This window comes from Podarcis bocagei (assembly GCF_964188305.1).
Source record: "Podarcis bocagei genome assembly, chromosome: 1".
NCBI classification, from domain to species: Eukaryota; Metazoa; Chordata; class Lepidosauria; order Squamata; family Lacertidae; genus Podarcis; species Podarcis bocagei.
Window position 1 is genome coordinate 75955934 of NC_138125.1, and position 19101 is coordinate 75975034.

The 19101-nt window shown below is 44.8% G+C and overlaps 1 protein-coding gene across 2 annotated transcripts; it reads left to right on the forward strand.

The window, feature by feature from the left end:
* The first annotated feature begins 738 nt into the window (after positions 1-738).
* On the forward strand, positions 739-18813 carry LOC308589819 (tumor necrosis factor receptor superfamily member 6-like). Of its 2 annotated transcripts, XM_081199279.1 has the most exons (11): positions 739-861; positions 6373-6457; positions 9511-9642; positions 10565-10673; positions 11372-11442; positions 13184-13318; positions 14405-14427; positions 15550-15600; positions 15905-16054; positions 17133-17202; positions 17752-18813. In XM_081199279.1, exons 1-11 carry the CDS (start codon positions 808-810, stop codon positions 18048-18050), a joined length of 1179 nt encoding a protein of 392 aa, XP_081055405.1. In that variant the 5' UTR covers positions 739-807; the 3' UTR covers positions 18051-18813. The 2 variants fall into 2 exon arrangements, with proteins under 2 accessions (XP_081055405.1, XP_081055406.1); XM_081199280.1 differs by lacking the exon at positions 15550-15600.
* Positions 18814-19101: the final 288 nt, after the last annotated feature.

Genomic DNA, 19101 nt, shown 5'->3' on the forward strand with positions numbered 1-19101 from the left:
CCCTGGGCTATAGAACTCCTTTGGAGGCTGAGTCAATCCTATTGCCTGATTCAATCAGGACCACACCCTGACAGTATCACGAGCCCTGCTTCCTCCCTCTCTCCACCTGCCCAACCTGGGTGCTGTTAGGTTTGAGGGAGCCCTGGGTAAAATACTCCCCTGGAAGAGGAGGGGCACCATTACTTCGCAGGCTGCTCCCACCTCCCCGTCCCTGCAGCTACCCTACACATTACAGGCATCAACACTGCCAGGTTTGCCTCTTGCTCTCCATCTCCTGGGTGGGATGTGTGTAAAGAAGAGCCTGTTGCGCACGTACCGCCTTCTCCCATCTCCTGTTTCAACTGTTTATGAATCCCAAATTGTAGTGCTTTATTCTGTTATTTCCGTAAGCTGCTCATAGAGTTTCTCACAACCAAGCGGTCTGCTAATCTTATTAAATGAAAAGGACAGCATAAAGAAAAAGGGCGCGGGCCATTGAGAACTCGGGTATGAGGGCTGCGGCCAGAAATCTCACGCCATCTCTCACGGATAAATGATCCCCGATTCCTTTTATTTATTTCTTTTTTACCAGATAGGGCTAAGGCTCCTGGGGGGTGGGGGAAACCCCGAACCCGGCACCGATTCGCTTTCTTGCAACTTCCCCATAACTTTATTCCGCGCGGGCGGGGGGGGGTGTTGGAGAGAGAAGAAACCGGCCAATAGCAGCTCTCAAGGGGCAGGACCGAAGTTGCTCCTCCCCAACTGAGAGCGGGGCGGGGGCGCTTCCGCAGCTCAGAGGCGCAGTGCTTTTTCGTCCCATTTGGAGCTATGGCGGTGGCGTTGAGAGTGGCGGTGCTGTTGGCGGCCTTGGCGCTTCAGGGGGTGAGTGAGGACGGGCAGCGAGAGCGGGAACCCCGGGGCGGCGGCGGAGAGCAGAAGGCAGCGCCGCTCTCCTCGCGAGTTGGGCGCAGGGCAGCGGCAGCAGGAAGGCTCTCCAAGGGCCGAGCGGCGCGCGCCCGCCTTCCCCGCGAGCCATTGTTTTTAGTGCGCCGCCTTTCACGCATTGTTGCCCCGCGCGGCGAAGCGGCCCTGTGTTGGGAGGCGCCAGGATCTCTGGAGCGAGTCCTCCTTCGGGGGTTGTGGGGGCTCCCAGCAGCAGCAGCAGCTCCCCCCGGCGCCGCTGGCTGGGACTGGTGGGGAGCGGGGTCCCCCTTCCCGCGGCACCCGGGTGTGAGTTTTCACGGGGAAGCGCCTTCCTCGTGACCTACTGCCGCCGCGGACCTTACACCGCGTGCCGCTTGTGTTCGCGGACGATAAGGAAGCCGGCCGGCTCCCAAGTTTTGGCTCGCTTCGGCTTTCCCCCCGCTGCTCAAAATGGCTCCTGCCCGCACAGGCAATCGGACAAGCGACGTTGAGGGTCGCCTTCTTCCGAAGAGCGGAAAGTTCACAAGGGCGGCGGTTGGCTTCTATTTTTTTTAGGCGGGGGGTCTTGGAAGTTGGAGGCGCTTCGATGTTTCTCAGACGAGGTTTTGCACTTCCCAGAAACGGTGGGAAGTCCGCGGAAACGAAAGTGGGATGGGCGTGGGCGCTCCCCAAGGAGACCTCTTGGAACCCGCCTTCAAATCCGCAAGCCAAAGCTTCTCCGCCTGAAGTCAATTCTTGCTGCTGTAATAACCATTAATGGTGACGTTATTCATTAAGAGGGTAACGGCGTGTTAATACCCTGTGACGTCAGACAGAGGGCTTCCGGGATTCGAGAGGACTTTGCTCTTAGCGTTCTTAGACACATTCAGACACACTTGGCGGCTTTTTCCCTCCCCCCACCCACCTTTCCTCCTATGTCTGATTTTCATTACGTCTATTCCTATGTTCCTATTACGTCTATTACTACGTTCTACTGCAAATAGTTTCATAAAGATGATCGGCCCGAAATATTTTTACTAGCCCAGCTCCTGATACGCCAACAGCTTTTCCACCTTTGTGGCCTGAAAGGTGGGGGGAATCAGTTTAAATAGTTTATATCTGTGACAGGATGATTGCTTGAGACAGAAATGCTTTTAGGAAGATTGAAATGGGAAAACAACGGGGCAGAGACCTATGTTTGGAGAAGGTAGATTGGTAAAGAAATACAAGCCATCTTAGAGTTTACCTTCTTTAAAAGATAGGGGTATAGGTCTTTAATTTTTTTTAAAAAATACCTGCTTATGGTACTACCTACTCCACAGAATACCCTGGAAGCAAGAAATATAACTTTTAATTTTCTACTTTGTAATCTCAATTGTTTAATTTAAAATTATGTATCAGGGTACCAAGCATTCAAACCATAACAAATGTGACTGTTGTATGCACAAGATATTTTATGTTACTTTTATGGGGTTTTTTGTTTTGCTCTCTCTATGTAAACACATATGTTTATGAATGGTTGTGGATTTTATTAGTTTTTGTACCTTGTTTACAGCATATATAGCATGTCTTTATTGCTGGCTGATTTGCTGCTATTGCTTTGCAAGTTGCAGCTACTGTATAGCTTGCTTTGATGGACAGGTTTAAACAAAAGCATAAAGAAAAGTGACCAGGCCACTGGATATTCATGTGCTAATTTCAAACTGCAGGTGGACAGGGGTGGTTGTAATTTTGATTGTTTTCCCTTAGGAAAACTAGCACAGACTTCTCCCTGACGTAATATTTAATTATTTATTTTGCAGTGAATTTCTATGCATCCCCTCTCTAGCAGTCAGGACCAGTACACTGTAAAATTAAGTTATTAAGTTCAACAAGTGCTGCTTAGCAGATCTGGCCTTGTAAGGTTCCTAAATGAGAGCACACATAGGTACTATAGGCAAGGTGCTATATTCCAAAGGCTGCATTCCCATACATACACAGTTTCCCCATTTGAACATGATGGGGTTTGCTTCTAAATAGGCATGATTAATATTGCACTGTAAAATCACTGAAGAATTTAATTTTTCTTGTAAATTTTCCTTGGACTGTGGCAGTATAAGTGCAGCTGATATTACCACTGCAGCTTGGAAATGTATCTTACAGATTTAGATTGACGTTATTTCCAACAAAGTCTCTGTGATTCTAAACACAGACAATTTTCAAGTAAATTGGATTTTTTTCAGTTGGAATGTAAGGTGAAATGTTCTTGATTGTTAAATGTCTCAGTAACATTAGCAATGTTAGCATTAAAAGTAAATACTGAATGTCTGAAATGTAATTTCTCCATCAGCCTCTGCCAACTCAAGGGGAAAATAACAGACTTTGCATCTAGGTAACAAGCCACATAACAGTATTTTCACAAAGTGTATTATTTTAGTAGTCAGTAGATGTCACAGAGAAAAAACTAATTTGCACATCCTAATTAGTTTTTGCTTTCTTTCACTACTAAATCACCTTGAGATCATTGTCCTTTAATTCACTCTGTGTATTGCATTTTCACCCTGGTTCTCAAACTGAGTGCAAGGAAGAAAAGAGTCTCTTCTGCTGCAAGAGCCTAGATGGGGCATCTAACTCGTAATGAGGGTTTTTGAAACATGGGCATCACATTTAGTATATCTAGGAGCAACTTTCTAGTCTTTTGTTATTGAAATCTCTCCAGCTATCTCCCTGCTTTTGGTTTACAGCCTAGTGTTCAAGGCACAACTTGGAAATTCATTCTGTTTAAATCAGCAGGATAGGAATATAGGAAGCTGCCACGTGCAATTTCAGACCATTAGTCCACTTAGTCCAGGGTGATTTACACGTAACTGGCAGTGACTCTCTGGGGTCTCTTGCAGAACCCTGCATCTGATCCCTTTAAACAGGACAGCGCTCTCAGCTGGCCCCTGCCTGCCTACCTTTTTACTTACAGCTAGTCTAGGACGTGGCACTGGCTGTTAACTTCCTCCTCCTCAGCCTTGTACAGTTCAGCAGGGAGGAGGCTGGGGGCCAAAACTAGAATCTGTCAATTCTGCCTGTCATTGGCTGCGGTAGCTCCTTTCATTGGCTCTGACTCCACCTACTGTTGGGTTCCTTGCCTGGTGTCCTACTAGTCCCAAGGGATACCAGCCACCATTGGGAATTGGTTGTGAGGCCATTTTTGTACAAGGCAAGTGATCTACCAGTGAGCTATGTAGTCCATTCCAAAGTTGAGTTTGGCCTTATCTCTGCCACCCCTAGTGGTAGGGCCTATTCCTACTGCACAACAGGTTCACCGTTTCCCATTGCAGAAGTTTATGTTTTGCGCTAACAGGGGTGGTTCTGATCTCTTTCTTTGTCGTGCATTTAGACTCAGAATTAATTGTTGAACATGTAGGCTTGTTCACATTTTTATCTTGTCTCTGATCAGTTTGAGAACCACACCTTTTTGCCACTAATCATCTTTCAATGTCAGAGCTGACCACTATATTTATATGTGCAGCTTAAAAGTAGAGTTCCAAGTTGTGAAATTGCACTTTGAATTCTCCCTGTTTCCAATAGCCTGAAGCCAGCCTGTTTTTCCTTTCTCCTCCTGTGATGAGGCTGCATTTTAATGTTTTAATCTTGTTTTTTAAGTTGTATTCATTCAACTTGTTCTTATTATTGCTTGTTAGCCGCCCTGAGCCCGGCCTTGGCTGGGAAGGGCGGGGTATAAATAAAATTTATTATTATTATTATTAGGGTTTGAGAAGTTCATGGATCACTCAGAAAACTTCTGTTGACTAATAGATTGAACAACCACATTGTGAAAATCCCACTGGCATTGGAGAAGCTGCTTAGAAATTGAAAATGTTGTCCTTGCTAATACAGCCAAGACTTTTGGTGAAAGTGCTGCTCCAGAACTGCCCCATTTTTAACACCCCAGATTTTATTTTATAATATAACATTCCAGTCCTCAGAGGTGTGCTTGAATGTAAGACGAGTGTCCAGTTCTTCATGTCAAAACAACTTACCGTATTTTTCGCCCTATAGGACGCACTTTTCCCCCTCCAAAAATGAAGGGGAAATCTGGGTGCATCCTATGGGGCGAATGCAGGCTTTCGCTGAAGCTTGGAGAGCGAGAGGGGTCGGTGCGCACCAACCCCTCTCGCTCTCCAGGCTTCAGGAAGACATCCGCAGCCTAGGCAGCCCTGCAGACATCCGCAGCGTGGGGAGCCCTGCAGGAGTTCCCCGCAGGGCTCCCCACGCTGCGGATAGCAGCCTGCCGCCCGCCAGGCGGGGTACCCTGAAGCAGAGCGCCCCGCCCACCGGACAGACATCTGCAGCGTGCGGAGCCCTGCAGGAGTTTCCCGCATGGCTCCCCACGCTGCGGATAGCAGCCTGCCGCCTGGCGCACGGGGCACCCTGAAGCAGAGCGCCCCTCGTGCCGGGCATACATCCGCAGCGTGGGGAGCCATGCAGGAGTTCCCCGCAGGGCTTCCCACGCTGCTGATAGCAGCCTGCCGCCCGGCGGGCGGGGCGCCCTGAAGCAGGGCGCCCCTCGCGCCGGGCAGACATCGGCCAGCCCCACAAGCTCGGGGGACAGCAGGGAGGCACAGCGCCGCCATCCCGCTGTTCCTCGACCTGGTTCGGTTTCCCCGACCTGCTTTTGGGGGGAAAATAAAGGAAAAATTTTTTTCCTTTATTTCCCCCCCCCCAAAAAACTAGGTGTGTCCTATGGGACGGAGCGTCCTATAGGACGAAAAATACGGTAGTGTGTTTCTTGGCTTGCTTGCATTTTCCATTCAACAGAACTTCCTGACTTGCACTTCCGCTCCAGTTGTAGCACACTGATCCGGATTGTATAAATTGCAATAAGGAGCTGGAGTTAGGCCACCTTTCTTCTCATGGAAATGAGTGAGTTGGCATTAACTTTTCAGCGTATCGTGAACTTTCCCTCTGTCCATGCTACTGTCCAATTCCTTCTTCAGTTCTAAAAGCAGGAAGCCCACAGTTTGCATGCAGGACAAGGGTAAACCCTTTAAAATAATGTATGTCTCATATCTGGGATGGGGAACGCAGCTGTTGCTGCTGGACTACAACTCCCATCATCCCATTGGCCATGCTGACCGGAAGGCCACAGCCTCCCCATCCTTGCCTTAAAGCTTTACTGCTTGCCTTTCCTCATGTCAGAGGGTATTTCTTACTGCAGGAAGCTCTTTTACCCAAAATGTCAAAAGGAGTTTTGCTTGGTTCATTTATTATGTGGGAAAGATTGTTTCACACCTCTTTTTCTGGTTGCTATGAGGAGAATAAAAGTTTGATTTGAGTTTTTAAAAATCAAAATTTTGAATTGAGCTCTACTTGAAAGCTTAGCAAAGAAATGTTCTCCCTGTGAATATGCTGAAGTACTGGAAAGTGAGTTTTTAAATAGCCAATAAATCTCATATTAAGATGGGATGATGCACCTGGGAAGTCCATTCCTATGAAGCCTGTCTCTCTGAATCTCTTTAGGTTGAATCTCCACAGTTGATACCTCAATGTGATCATGGAAAATATCTTGATTCTGGGCGACATTGTTGCAAACTATGCCCTGCAGGTAAGTGGTCATGCAGTGGCTTATACATTTAGCAAAATAACTGAATCTCTCTTTGTTGGAGAGGCATAGGCAAACTCGGCCCTCCAGATGTTTTGGGACTACAGCTCCCATCATCCCTAGCTAACAGGTCCAGTGATCAAGGATGATGGGAATTGTAGTCCCAAAAAGATCTGGAGGGCCGAGTTTGCCTATGCCTACTCCCAGTGGCGTAGCGTGGGTTCTCAGCACCCGGGGCAAGGCAAGTAATTTGCGCCCCCTAACCCATGGATTTTAGCACTCGAGTCTCTTCCGCACCCCCAAGATGTTGCGCCCGGTGCAGCAGGCCCCCCCTGCACCCCCCTACACCACTGCTCCCACCACAAGTCTTCAGGACAGCCATCCGAAGGCTGGCGCAGGGAGAAGGTCTCTCCGCCCCACCGCCAGGCTTCGGAGCATCCTTCCGAAGCCTGGCGGCGGGAGGAGGTCTCTCCGCCCCACCGCCAGGCTTTGGAGCAGCCTTCTGAAGCCTGGCGGCGGGAGGAGGTCTCTCCGCCCCACCGCCAGGCTTTGGAGCAGCCTTCTGAAGCCTGGCGGCGGGAGGAGGTCTCTCCGCCCCACCGCCAGCCTTCGGAGGAGGTCCGAGGACAGTGGGGAAGACGCGCTGCGCTTCCCTGCTGTCCCGGAGATTTCCCTATGGGCTTTCGTCTTGCTAAGGAAGCCCATAGGGAAATTCGTTTTGCGAAGCGCTTCCAAAACGGAAAACCCTTTCGTCTAGCGGGTTTTCCGTCTTGCGAGGCATTCGTCTTGCGGGGCACCACTGTACCTGAGCTCTATAGTTAGAGACTCACCGTTTCCCCAGTTGGCTTGGCCCCCAATTTCTCTTACTATAGAATTTGGGGCTGGTGGTGGAGGAAATCATTATTCTTCCCCCTTGCTACACCCCCCCCAAAAGCATAAGAGAGGGACTCCCAAGAAGGTGAAGCGGGACTTCACCCCAGGGTATCTCGGAAGCCCTCGAGGCAGCGACGCTTCCACCCCCTGGAAACAGCAGGAAGGGAGAGCGCTCTTGTGCCCCGGTCCTGCTTTGAGTGCTTCTCATTGACGCGTCTGCTTGGCCACTCACTCTACATGGGCCCTCGTGGCCTTGATCCAGTAGCCGGGTCCTTCTTTGGAAAGAGTGAGCGCCTCCTAAGCACGTGCAGAGCGCCTCCCTCCGCCCCCTCCACGCGGAGCCCAGCCTGCACGTGGGCAGGCCCTTTGCGTCACGTGCGCTTGGCGCGCTGCTCTCTCCAGCTTCCTCCCGGCCGGGCCAGCGGCTCCACCTCTTTTCCTTTGCCTCTTTGAGCCGCTTAATTCCCAGCAAGCAATTAGCAGGCTCACTCCACCTCCTCCTCCTCCCGGCTTTGCTGCTGCTGCTGCGCGGCTCTTTTCCTCCACCGACGGCGCACTGTGCCTTGGAGAGGTTCCCGCTTCCTCGAGGGGGGCCGGCCAAACGCGCCCCCCCCAAAATGTTGCGGCCGGTGCTGCTGGCACCCTCCACGCTACGCCACTGCCTACTCCAAAGCTTATTGAAAAGGATTTGTTCATCAGGTTTAGCATTTATATGGTACTCTTTCCTATATATTTCATCAATTTCAGCTATTCTGTCAAATATGCAAATATTAGGGTGAAAGCATACATTTATGTGTTTATTGAAGCAGGTATGCTGGTTTGCTAGCAGTAGTGCAGATTCACTTTAAAGGTGAAATAGATTGTGGGGGAGGTGGCAACAGTTATTTATAGTATATCTTCCTCCTCTTCTTTTCTCCCCTGCTTCTGCCTTTGCGAATTTGCATCCTTTATGGAAAAAATAATACACTTTCTCTGTAAATTGCCTCTGACTTGGGAGCTTGTCAAGAAAATGATTTCCTGTTGCAAAAGTGAATAAATTTCAGAAAGGTTAGGAACCGTTTAAACCAGTGTAAGCTTTCTGGTACCATCGCTCAAGTCAGTAGAGCACAAGACTCTTAATCTCAGGGTTGTGAGCTTGGGCCCCATGTTGGGCAAAAGATTCATGCATGGCAAGGGGTTGGACTAGATGACCCTCTGGATCTCTTCCAACCCAGTGCTAAGGAGATTGTACTGTTGGGCAAGCAGAAATACTTGGGCTTGTAGAACAGTCCCCCCTCTCCTCCCCAGGCATGCTGTTCTGAGGGATCTCCCAACCCTCCGAAGTAGATTTGGGGGGAGGAGGGGTATTGATAGCCCAATTGTGCGAGCAGGAGTCTGTACATTGGCTTCTACTAGCGTGACGGGGTAGTTGAATTCTGCCTTTAATCAATTTCATTTGTCCAAAGCCTTCCTCCAAAACGGAGACTCTCCTCCTCTCTCCCTTTTTCTGCTCACACATATCACTTGAAGTAGGGTTAGGCTGAGAGATGATGGCTACCCCAAGGTTGCTAGGGGTGGAATTGAGATTCAGGCATGAGCCTTCCCCGTCTCAGTTATCTAATCTACCCACTATGGTACACTTGTCCAAAAATATGCTTGTGTTAGATTTGAAAGAATGATAAGGAGCTATCTTCAATTATTAAAGCCTAAATGTAACACCCTTTTGAAATGTTCTGCATTTAAAATAAGTTTCTGGTTTAAATATTGGAAAAAGGCGCCTGTGCCCCACCAGTGGAGCACCCCATTTAGGGACCTGCTGCTACAAGTGTTCAATCTATTCCTGTGTTTTTTAAGGGGGCATAGTAGGCGCCTCTGGCAGGTATGGCTCCACCATCAGAGCTCTTCTGCAGCAGACTGACACTTCTGCCCCAATCTCTCTCACTCCAGACAATAGCTCAGGGGATTAGTCCCATGCAGTTCTGTGGAATTCACTTTCCAGTAAATGTGCAGCCAACTTGTACACGCTGACCTGTGTAAACACACATAAGATTGGGCTGCGTACATTCTTTATAGATTGACACCTTTGTAACCTTAATTTAAGCAAAAAGGTTCACATTGCAGATAAAGTCAGAGGTATGCATTCTGCAAATACCTTAATTAACATGCTTTTAACCTTGAATTTTTTTGATGTCCCCATATAATAGGTACCTATGTTGCTGAAAGCTGCCTTACGCCACATACTTCTGGAATTTGTGCACCCTGCCAGGAAGGAATAGACTACACTGCTCATGCAAATGGATTTCAGAAATGCTTGCCTTGTGATGATTGCAAATCTGGTACAGTATGGTTTTGTGAACTGGTTGTTTTCTGATGCTAGGGTTTTAAAAGGTCAGCTGTCTTCTCCCAGTCAGTTGTATTTTGTTTTGCTTTAATAGTCTGCTGAAGGGATCCACCACAATCTATTTAAACTATGGCCCTCCAGAATGGTGCTGAACTACATCTCTCATCATCTCTGGCTATTGGCCATGCTGGCTGGGGCTGATGGAGTTAAGTAACATCTGGAGGCAAGAGGTTCCCTGTCCCTGACCCACTTCATGACCTTGAATGCTAGTTCTTTCCAAGGCAGTCTTCACTTAGGGATCTTTGAGTTGCTTTGTATCCTTTGTTGTTGTTTAGTTGTGTCCGACTCTTCATGACCCCATGGACCAGAGCATGCCAGGCACTCCTGTCTTCCACTGCCTCCCGCAGCTTGGTCAAACTCATGTTGGTAGCTTCGAAAACACTGTCCAACCATCTCGTCCTCTGTCGTCTCCTTCTCCTTGTGCCCTCCATCTTTCCCAACATCAGGGTCTTTTCCAGGGAGTCCTCTCTTCTCATGAGGTGGCCGAAGTATTGGAGCCTCAGCTTCACGATCTGTCCTTCCAGTGAGCACTCAGGGCTGATTTCCTTCAGAATGGATAGGTTTGATCTTCTTGCAGTCCATGGGACTCTCAAGAGTCTCCTCCAGCACCATAATTCAAAAGTATCAATTCTTCGGCGATCAGCCTTCTTTATGGTCCAACTCTCACTTCCATACATCACTACTGGGAAAACCATAGTTTTAACTAGACGGACCTTTGTTGGCAAGGTTAATCTATTGGTTCTCTAAATGTTTTGAACATGTGGCCCTTCCTACACTTTAATGCTTCTGTGAAAAGAGAGGATGACCATTGACAATTTTAGGAAGCATTGCAGATTTATTTCTATCCTTTTTTTTAGGTTTTGAAATGGTGAAGAGCTGCACTGTGAAGAGTAACACTGAATGTTGGTGTAAAGCCGGGTATTACTGCCCCCCAAGTTGTGAGGAATGTGTTAAGTGCAATACAAAGTACGTACATTAATGGGTTAGTGTGGCTGTCTTTAGAGAGAGGCTTGGGTACTGTTGGCGCAGATTGACTTTAAATAAGTGATCTCTTATAATAAAAAACACCCAAGAAAAAGGCAAATTTTAAATAATTTGTTTTTAAATCAGGTCTCTTTTTGATACTTGTATTTCCTAAGAAATGAGGCATACTGGTTGGTTAATATAATGATTGGCCGAAAAGTGCAAAGCCCCTTTGTGCTGGGCAAATTGAGGGCTGCATTGGGTGGAGGAAAAAGCAAACTTAGATGCAGGTTCTTAAGAGTTACAGTTTTCATAATTACCAGGTGAGTTGGAAACAATACAGGTAGTCTTGATGGAATAGCTTCTACTAGGTGATAGTTAAGGGGGGGGGGTGATCCAGCAGAGTTGATGGAATATGAAAGATAATAGCTGAATGCTTTAGGTGCTTATGGTCTGTTTGAATTTTAGCAATTTTATATTTAAAATAAGAATGCTAATTTTAAAATTTATGAAAATTAACTTTTAAAAATAAAATATTTGCTATTGGTCATCCATGTGAGAACTTTTCATAACTTTTAATAGCAAATTCATTTTCTATGAAGTTGTCTGAAGAGACAAGTTTAAGATGCACGTCTTTAGAAGGCACAGATGCCCTAGCTGATTAGAAAGACTGTCATCTTCTTTTTAAACCTAACATCTAGGTGTCCTGAAGGGCAGATTCCTGTGGAAAACTGCAGTGCCACTACAGATATAAAGTGTGGCTCTCCTACAGGTACAGTATGAACACTATGTTTTCCAGAATGACCGCCTCTCTTGCTTTTTGTAGTGGGCGGCCTCAAGCCCTAGTGAGGGTATAGGCAAACTCTGCCCTCCAGATGTTTTCGGACTACAGTTCCCATCATCCCTGACCACTGGTCTTGTTAGCTAGGGATCATGGAAGTTGTAGTCCCAAAATATCTGGAGGGCTGAGTTTGCCTAGGCCTGCCCTAGAGGAATTGAGTACTCTTGAAGTACTCATAGCTAGCTGACTGGAACAGTGAGCAGGAATAGTCAACGCTACAACATTTTGTTGTAGGTTCCACTTTTTATTTATAAAGCACGTAAAAATATTTAGGTATGGTAAAAAGATAAGAGATGCCGTATTTTTTGCTCCATAGGGTGCACCAGACCATAGGGTGTACCTAGTTTTGGGAGGAGGAAAACAAGAAAAAAATATTCTGAATCCCAGAAGCCAGAACAGCAAGAGGGATCTGGCTTCTGGGATACCATGTGGCTGTTCTGGCTTCTGGGGTAACCTTGCCAAGCCTCTTCAGGGCAGCGGGAGGAGGCTCCCCCTGCCCGGAAGAGGCTGTGTGCGGCTAAGGCAGAAGCCAGGAGAGGTGCTTCACTGAAGGGGTGCTCCCTCTCTGAGAGGGAGAACTCCGCAGCGCCCCTTCAGTGAAGCTACTCAGATTCAATGCTTCTGAAAGCAGACTGAGAGACACCATGGCAATGTGGATTGAGCTGACTCCATTACATGAAGAAGAAGAGGAGTTTGGATTTGATATCCCGCTTTATCACTACTTGAAGGAGTCTCAAAGCGGCTAACATTCTCCTTTCCCTTCCTCCCCCACAACAAACACTCTGTGAGGTGAGTGGGGCTGAGAGACTTCAGAGAAGTGTGACTGGCCCAAGGTCACCCAGCAGCTGCATGTGGAGGAGCGGAGACGCGAACCCGGTTCCCCAGATTATGAGACTACCGCTCTTAACCACTACACCACACTGACTGCTTCATGCATGCCAGCTGTTGCATGGATAGTCTCCATCCAAATTAAAGCCTTACCAAAAGGGTATTGTGAATTAGCCCTAAGTGATCATGTTTTGGCAGCTTATTAGTATTTGACTGCATTGAGGACCATGACTTGAACAGAGCACACACTATTGATTATTCCAAAGCATTCCTGGTATTGTCATCTGGTCTGGTTTTACAATAAGAGGTTTTTGCAATAACCTGTTTTGCCTCTGAGCAGACCTTTGGATGCACTCCTGTTCTATCTTGCTCTCGCCTGAAGCAAAAACTCAGGATAGGAAACAAACTTACAGCAGTGTAGGTTTTCCAGAAAATCAATAATTAGGAAATCAGCACATTTTCAGGTGCCCTAACAAGTATTCTGATTTTGCACATTTGATTTGTTTTTTGAGAGTTAACGCTAAATATTTTGGAACTGCCAAGCTTCTGCTTGCCTAATATTTTTTTTAAGTGGCACCCAATCATTGTTATTAATGAGCTTATGAAACTGAACATTTTTCACCCCACATTGCTGCGTTCTTGGGAGATAGTGGCCTGTGTCTTCCTCCGTGGCCCCCTTCCTACATTTACAATCAGAGGCACAAGGTAAGATTTTGTAAAGCATGAGTTAATTATGTTACCCAAAGCAAGCTGGGTGTATCTTTCACCAATATTTCAGCCCAAGTGAAAGGTTCTGGTGATTGGGACCTGTTTCTAATGTGCTTATTTTTTCCTTTCCTTTTAGAAACCAAGAATGCCACTTCAGATTCTATAACCATTGCATGCATTGTTGTTCCTGCTGCTGCTATCATTGTCTTTGGTGCTATTGCATTATTTCGCTGGAAGTCTAGAAGAAATGGTTTCTGTCAAAGCGATGAAGGTAATTTCCTAGAAAACAGCTAGGATTTGGGAAAGCCAGTGGGAAGGACCAGCACTCAGTGGCCGAGGACATGTGTAGCTTGCAGAAGGTCCCAGAACCAATCCCTGATCTCTCCAGGGTCAGATAGTAGGTCATGTACAAGACCTCTGCTTTTGTTAAATAGTTAATACTATACTAGATGGACAAATAGCCTTATCATAGGTGACACAGAACTGGGGTGGGGTAGCCACCTTAGGACAAATATACAAAACTTCTGTGGCTAATTGAAGGAAAAGAATTTTCCACCTGCAAACTATAATTTAACCATAAACTGGAAATTAAAATAAGTCTTCAGTACTAACAACATTTTATTTGAAAGTTAGGTAAAGGTAAAGGGACCCCTGACAGTTAAGTCCAGTCGCGAATGACACTAGGATTGCGGCCCACATCTCACTTTACAGGCCGAGGGAGCCGGCGTTTGTCCGCTCCGCAGACAGTTTTTCCGGGTCATGTGGTCAGCATGACTAAACCGCTTCTGGCCAAGCCAGAGCAGTGCATGGAAGCGCCGTTTACCTTCCCGCCGGAGCAGGACCTATTTATCTGCTTGCACTGTGTGCTTTCGAACTGCTAGGTTGGAGGAACAGGGACCGAACAACAGGAGCTCAGCCCATCGCAGGGATATGAACCACCACGAGTCCAAGCGGCACGGTGGTTTAAACCACAGCGCCACCTGCGTCCCTATTTGAAAGTTAAACACCATCAAAATCAGCGGCTGACGTCAGAGAGTGCAATGTAGTGTTAAGGAGGTCATCCTGTTGGTGCAAGTGCTTCTGCTTGCCCAATGGAACAGTGTCCCCGCCCTCACCCGTATGCTGCTCTGGGGGTTCTCCTGTTCATTCTACTGTGTTAATCATAAAACTAAGAATGAAGAGAACATGACAGTCATGTCATCTCCATTTTGATTCCAACAATCTTAGTTATGTCTTGAAATACTTTCAAAGTTGCTGTATTATGACCCAATACACTGATATATAAACATTTCTCTCTCTCTCTCTCTCTCTCTCTCTCTCTCTCTCTCTCTCTCTCTCTCTCACCATTCCTGTCAAGAAACATCTGCCCAACCTTGGTGGGTAAGTGTCCATAAATGTCACTCCTTGTCTGGTATACTTAGCTTCCTGCCTTCCCCATATTTTGGTTGGACAGGGCCGGAAGTTGTCATTGTGGGATGTGTCAAGCAGGACATTGTGGTCAGTTCCTTTCCGTTAGTCTCTTGCATCTCATAATCTCATTGATGAGCTATAACCCTGTTAAATTTGCAGCTTGATTACATATTTTTAAACACCTGGCAGGGGGGATATGAAGTCTCATTCAAGAAAGAGTGTCAGCTTAATCATGGAAATAAAGGAACTACTTTTTGAAATCCTTTGCTATACTGGGTTCCATGTGCTCAGTGCTGTGTGCTGTTGCAGTCATGAAAACTTGTCATGATATAGTGCAGATATCTAGTACACAAGTGATAGTGGCTCAGTTTATTAACTGTGGGCCAATGGTATAATGCAATTTAGCAAGCAGCATTACTGGAAAAACTGACAGAAAAATTTAAATTAGCAAGAGGTCAAAAGAAACATGTCAGTTTTTATGCAGTTTGGTATGACTTTATTGGCTGCACAAAAAAATGAGGCATATGGTAGAACAGTGCCATAGTTTACAGCACAGTCTGGTGTGCGTGAAGTACACATTTTAATTCCCCAACCACCACCTTTATATAAATTCTAATTGTTATGGAAACAAAATACCTTTTATTTATACTCATCAATCTAAGCAATACTTGTTAATATACACAATAATTTTGACACAACTTTGTTAGTATATTCAGAAATGTTTATTGTTTTACATTTATGCATTTGTTGCATGTCATGTGGTAGAACGTAAACAGATATATCTCAGTATAACCATGTTAGAAAAATTAAATATGAAAATGGATAAAACCTATGTTACCAAATAATAATAATAATAATGAGAGATAATTATTGGTTGCATATAAAGTGGATCATTGATGCCTATGTGTACTTTAGCAGTCTATGGATTTGTGACTCAGCAATATGCCATGCTGGCATGCCAATATTGCCCACGCATTCATCAGCGATCCAGTTTGTTACACTGAGTGCATGCAACCCTTTATAGGGAAGGGTTTTTTAAAAACAAAAACAAAGCACACCGGATCTTGCTTTTAACTGGGTCTCTGCTTCCAGGAACGCTGTAAGAAAAAGAATCCTGGACCAAATGGAGCTTCATCTGAATCGGTAAAACATTCTGATGTTCTTATGCTTAGGCTGTGATCCTATACCCCAGGGGTGGCTAACCTGTGGCTTCCTGGTGTTGCTCTACTACAACTCCCATCACCCCTTACCATTAGCCATCGTGGCTAGGGCTGAGGACAGCTGGAGGTCCCTACCCCTGCTGTAAACAGGTGCATGGAAATAAATGTCCCCAGCTGAGTGTGTACTGCTGAGTAAACATGTCCAGGATTGTGCTTTTGACACAAACAAGCATTCCTAAAGCTGACAACCATCTAGTACCAAAAGGGTTTTTTCCTTTTATTTCCAGCTGCTTATAAATCAGATGGAAAAGTCAGGTCCTGTATCAGAAAAAAAGTTGCCTGGGAATACTGACAGAAGCGACCTGGCAGTGGGCAACACAAATGAAGAACCTCTCCTGGGAAGCACTGAATCCACCGCTGCAAGTCTGCAGCCCAATGTAAGAAAGTGTAGAAGCTGTTCAACTGGAATTTTCTCTATACCTGATGACTATGGGGTGGGAGCATCTCTGACCACTGGCCTTGCTAGCTAAATCTTGTCAGAGTTGGGAGCTCAACAACATGTGAAGAGCCAAAGGTTTCCCCACCTCTGCTTTATGGTGGTGTGCAAGAAACTGATTAGGTTGCTGGCCATTTCTTAGGTACCAGCAATCCAAAAACAGCAGTTGGGAGCTCAAGCAAAGAATATACTTAAGGTAGATGGAAACAAAAAAAGCAAATATTGATAGAAGTATCTGAAATGTATCTCTAGAGTCTAGACTCACCTTACTTTCCATGTGAGTACTACAGTACTCCATCTTGGGATGGACCAAGATGGGGTACTTTAAGTTAATTAGTGTTGTTCAATGAGAATCATTCTCTGTACAAATTTAATATTTATATCCTGGTTGGATATTTGTGATGATTCATTGGCTCACAAATACCGTTGAATAGAGAGTTAAAGAATGTTAGGAAAAGTTTAAGCACTAAAAGATAAGAAATAGCAAGACAGAGTTGCCTTTTTGAGTACAATTTATGTGGGTGTTATGTTCACACGTATAAGTGAAACTACGTATATTTGAAACACCATTGAAAAAGCCTGCAAGCATCCCATTATTCCCCCTTTGATGACATTTTTGGGTCACTTCTGGATTCAGCAGAATGTCCATGTGCACAATCACACACATATTGGGCATACCTAAAATGGTCGCTGCCTGTATTGTTGTAAAATGAACCCCTTGAACATCATATTTTAAAATATGGCCCTTTGCTTAATTATAATACTTTGAAGAAATGCTTCAATAAATTCTGTGACAGTCATCACTTTTGTAGCATGCAATAGGAAAGGTTGCTTAAAGTTTGTCAGTGATGTGTGGTTTTCTTCAAAAAGCTATTCCACAAAGCTAAATTGCGGCTGCTAATGAATTTTTGTAGAACTGTTTATAAATATAACATGCCAACTACCCTAAAGCAAATCATATGAATTCTTTATCTCTGAATTACTACTGAGATTTATGGCTGTTATCCCCCCCCCCCCAGTTGCAGGGGTCAAGGCAACAACCTGTAGTAGTTGTGGTGGCGTCGGCTGAAAATTCTGATTCTGTTAAAGGTAAGTCTTTCCAAGTGTTGTTTTCCCCACCCCACGATCTGTAAACCAGCAGAAGTATTGAGAAAGTATTCTTCCTGATTTTAACCTGATGTAAAATGATGGTAATCCAGTATTCATGTCTGTCCCAATTTTTTATTGGCTATGTTCTTAAACTTTAGGAAACACTTAAAAATTTATGTATGTGAATAAGTAGATTCTTTTCAACTTCGATTGTTCCAATTAAAATGTTTTAGTACACCAAATTCAAGAAGTTCCAATATGAGAAAGCTATGGCAGGCGAGCATGTAGAACAAGAGGCCAGTGGTCATTGACCCACATTTTGCAGAGACAAATTCTGTTATACAAGTAGAAGTCTTACATTAACTGAAATAGCAGTATGTTGAGCACTATACAGTTGGTATTTAAGTCTTTTAAACTAGATGCTGCAGAAGAAAAGAGATAGCATCACATTGAAAGAAAAATCTATAAAGTTTTTTTGAACTGCAGTTCAGTAGCATGCAAGTGTACTAAAAGTACACCTTCTAAACTAAACATTATCTTGTATTGTAGTGCTGAATGAAATCTATTTCGACTCAAGGAGGCAGGTACTACTGAATGACTGGAAGAATCTTATGAGAAAGAGTGGCTTAGAAGACAATGACATTGCTGAAATAGAGCATGATCACCCTTTACAAACCGGTGAACAACGTTATCAGATGCTAAAAACTTTACAAAACAGATATGGCATTAAAGATGCTTTGCTTAAATTATTAAATGGCATGTGGGCTATGAAGCTTACACATATTTATGACAATCTAACAAATGAATTAAAAAGCAAAGGTATAATAACACTGGAGACTAAAGACTAATATTTTGGTTTTTTAAATAAAACTGAACAAGAGCAGAATCTGCAAACTACAAACTGTATGGGTCTGCTGACCTTATTTTAGTGCATGTAACTTTGCTGAGGATGTATAAGCAGAACGCACTGCTAATATGGTAAGTATGGAGACTAGTACCATTTGTCCGGAGGACAACAGTGCATGATGCATATTTACATCTATGTATTTTGTAACATCAAAATGTGAGATTGTAACTTGAACTCCTGTGAATTGCTGTACTTGAACATTTTTGCAAACAAATCTGAGCAGCTGCAAACAGTTTGTCATTCAGGTTCAAAGAAGGTAGAAAATGAATGTACACAGTTCAAAATGATGCAATTTTACACCATTTCCAAATAGCTGATGAAATTGTTACTGTAACAGAAAGGACTGAAGTATATTGTATCTTAAACACTGTTACATTATCAGAAAAATAATGTTCTTTGTAAAATGTGCTTCCTATTGTGACCAAACTTCAGTGTAATACCAAAGGTTTTACATAAATTGCAAAGCGTTTTTATTAACGTTCAGCAGGCTGAAACGAGACATAATTTGCTTGAAGCCAGAACTGCAGGGTTATAAAATCATGTAGAGGTGTTACTCCAGTGAAGAGTGGGGGCAGGGGGGGACTTTATATTTACAGTGAAATCTTAGAAATGTGAGATTTTATTTTTTGTATTAAAAAAAATATACCTTTTGCAAATCTTTTATATTTAAACACTTGTCAATAAAACACTTTCTACTATTAAAATTCATTGCTTATGTCATATGTGGGGAAATTTACAAGGAAAAAAGTGAGATGAAAGGGAATGAAACAAAATGGCTCCAATTTACAGAGCACTTAAAATGTCCAAAGAGCCTTAACAGTGCTTCATCCTTAGTTCTGAAGATGGGATGCTAGAAAATCGGCTTGCGGGGGTGGGGGTTTGAACAGATTTAGAATGTTTAACCTCACCATGGAGTGGATCCAGTTAAATTTATATTATGGGAATACCGGCACCTAAAAAACATCGAGCAGCATAGAAGGCTGAGTGAGAAA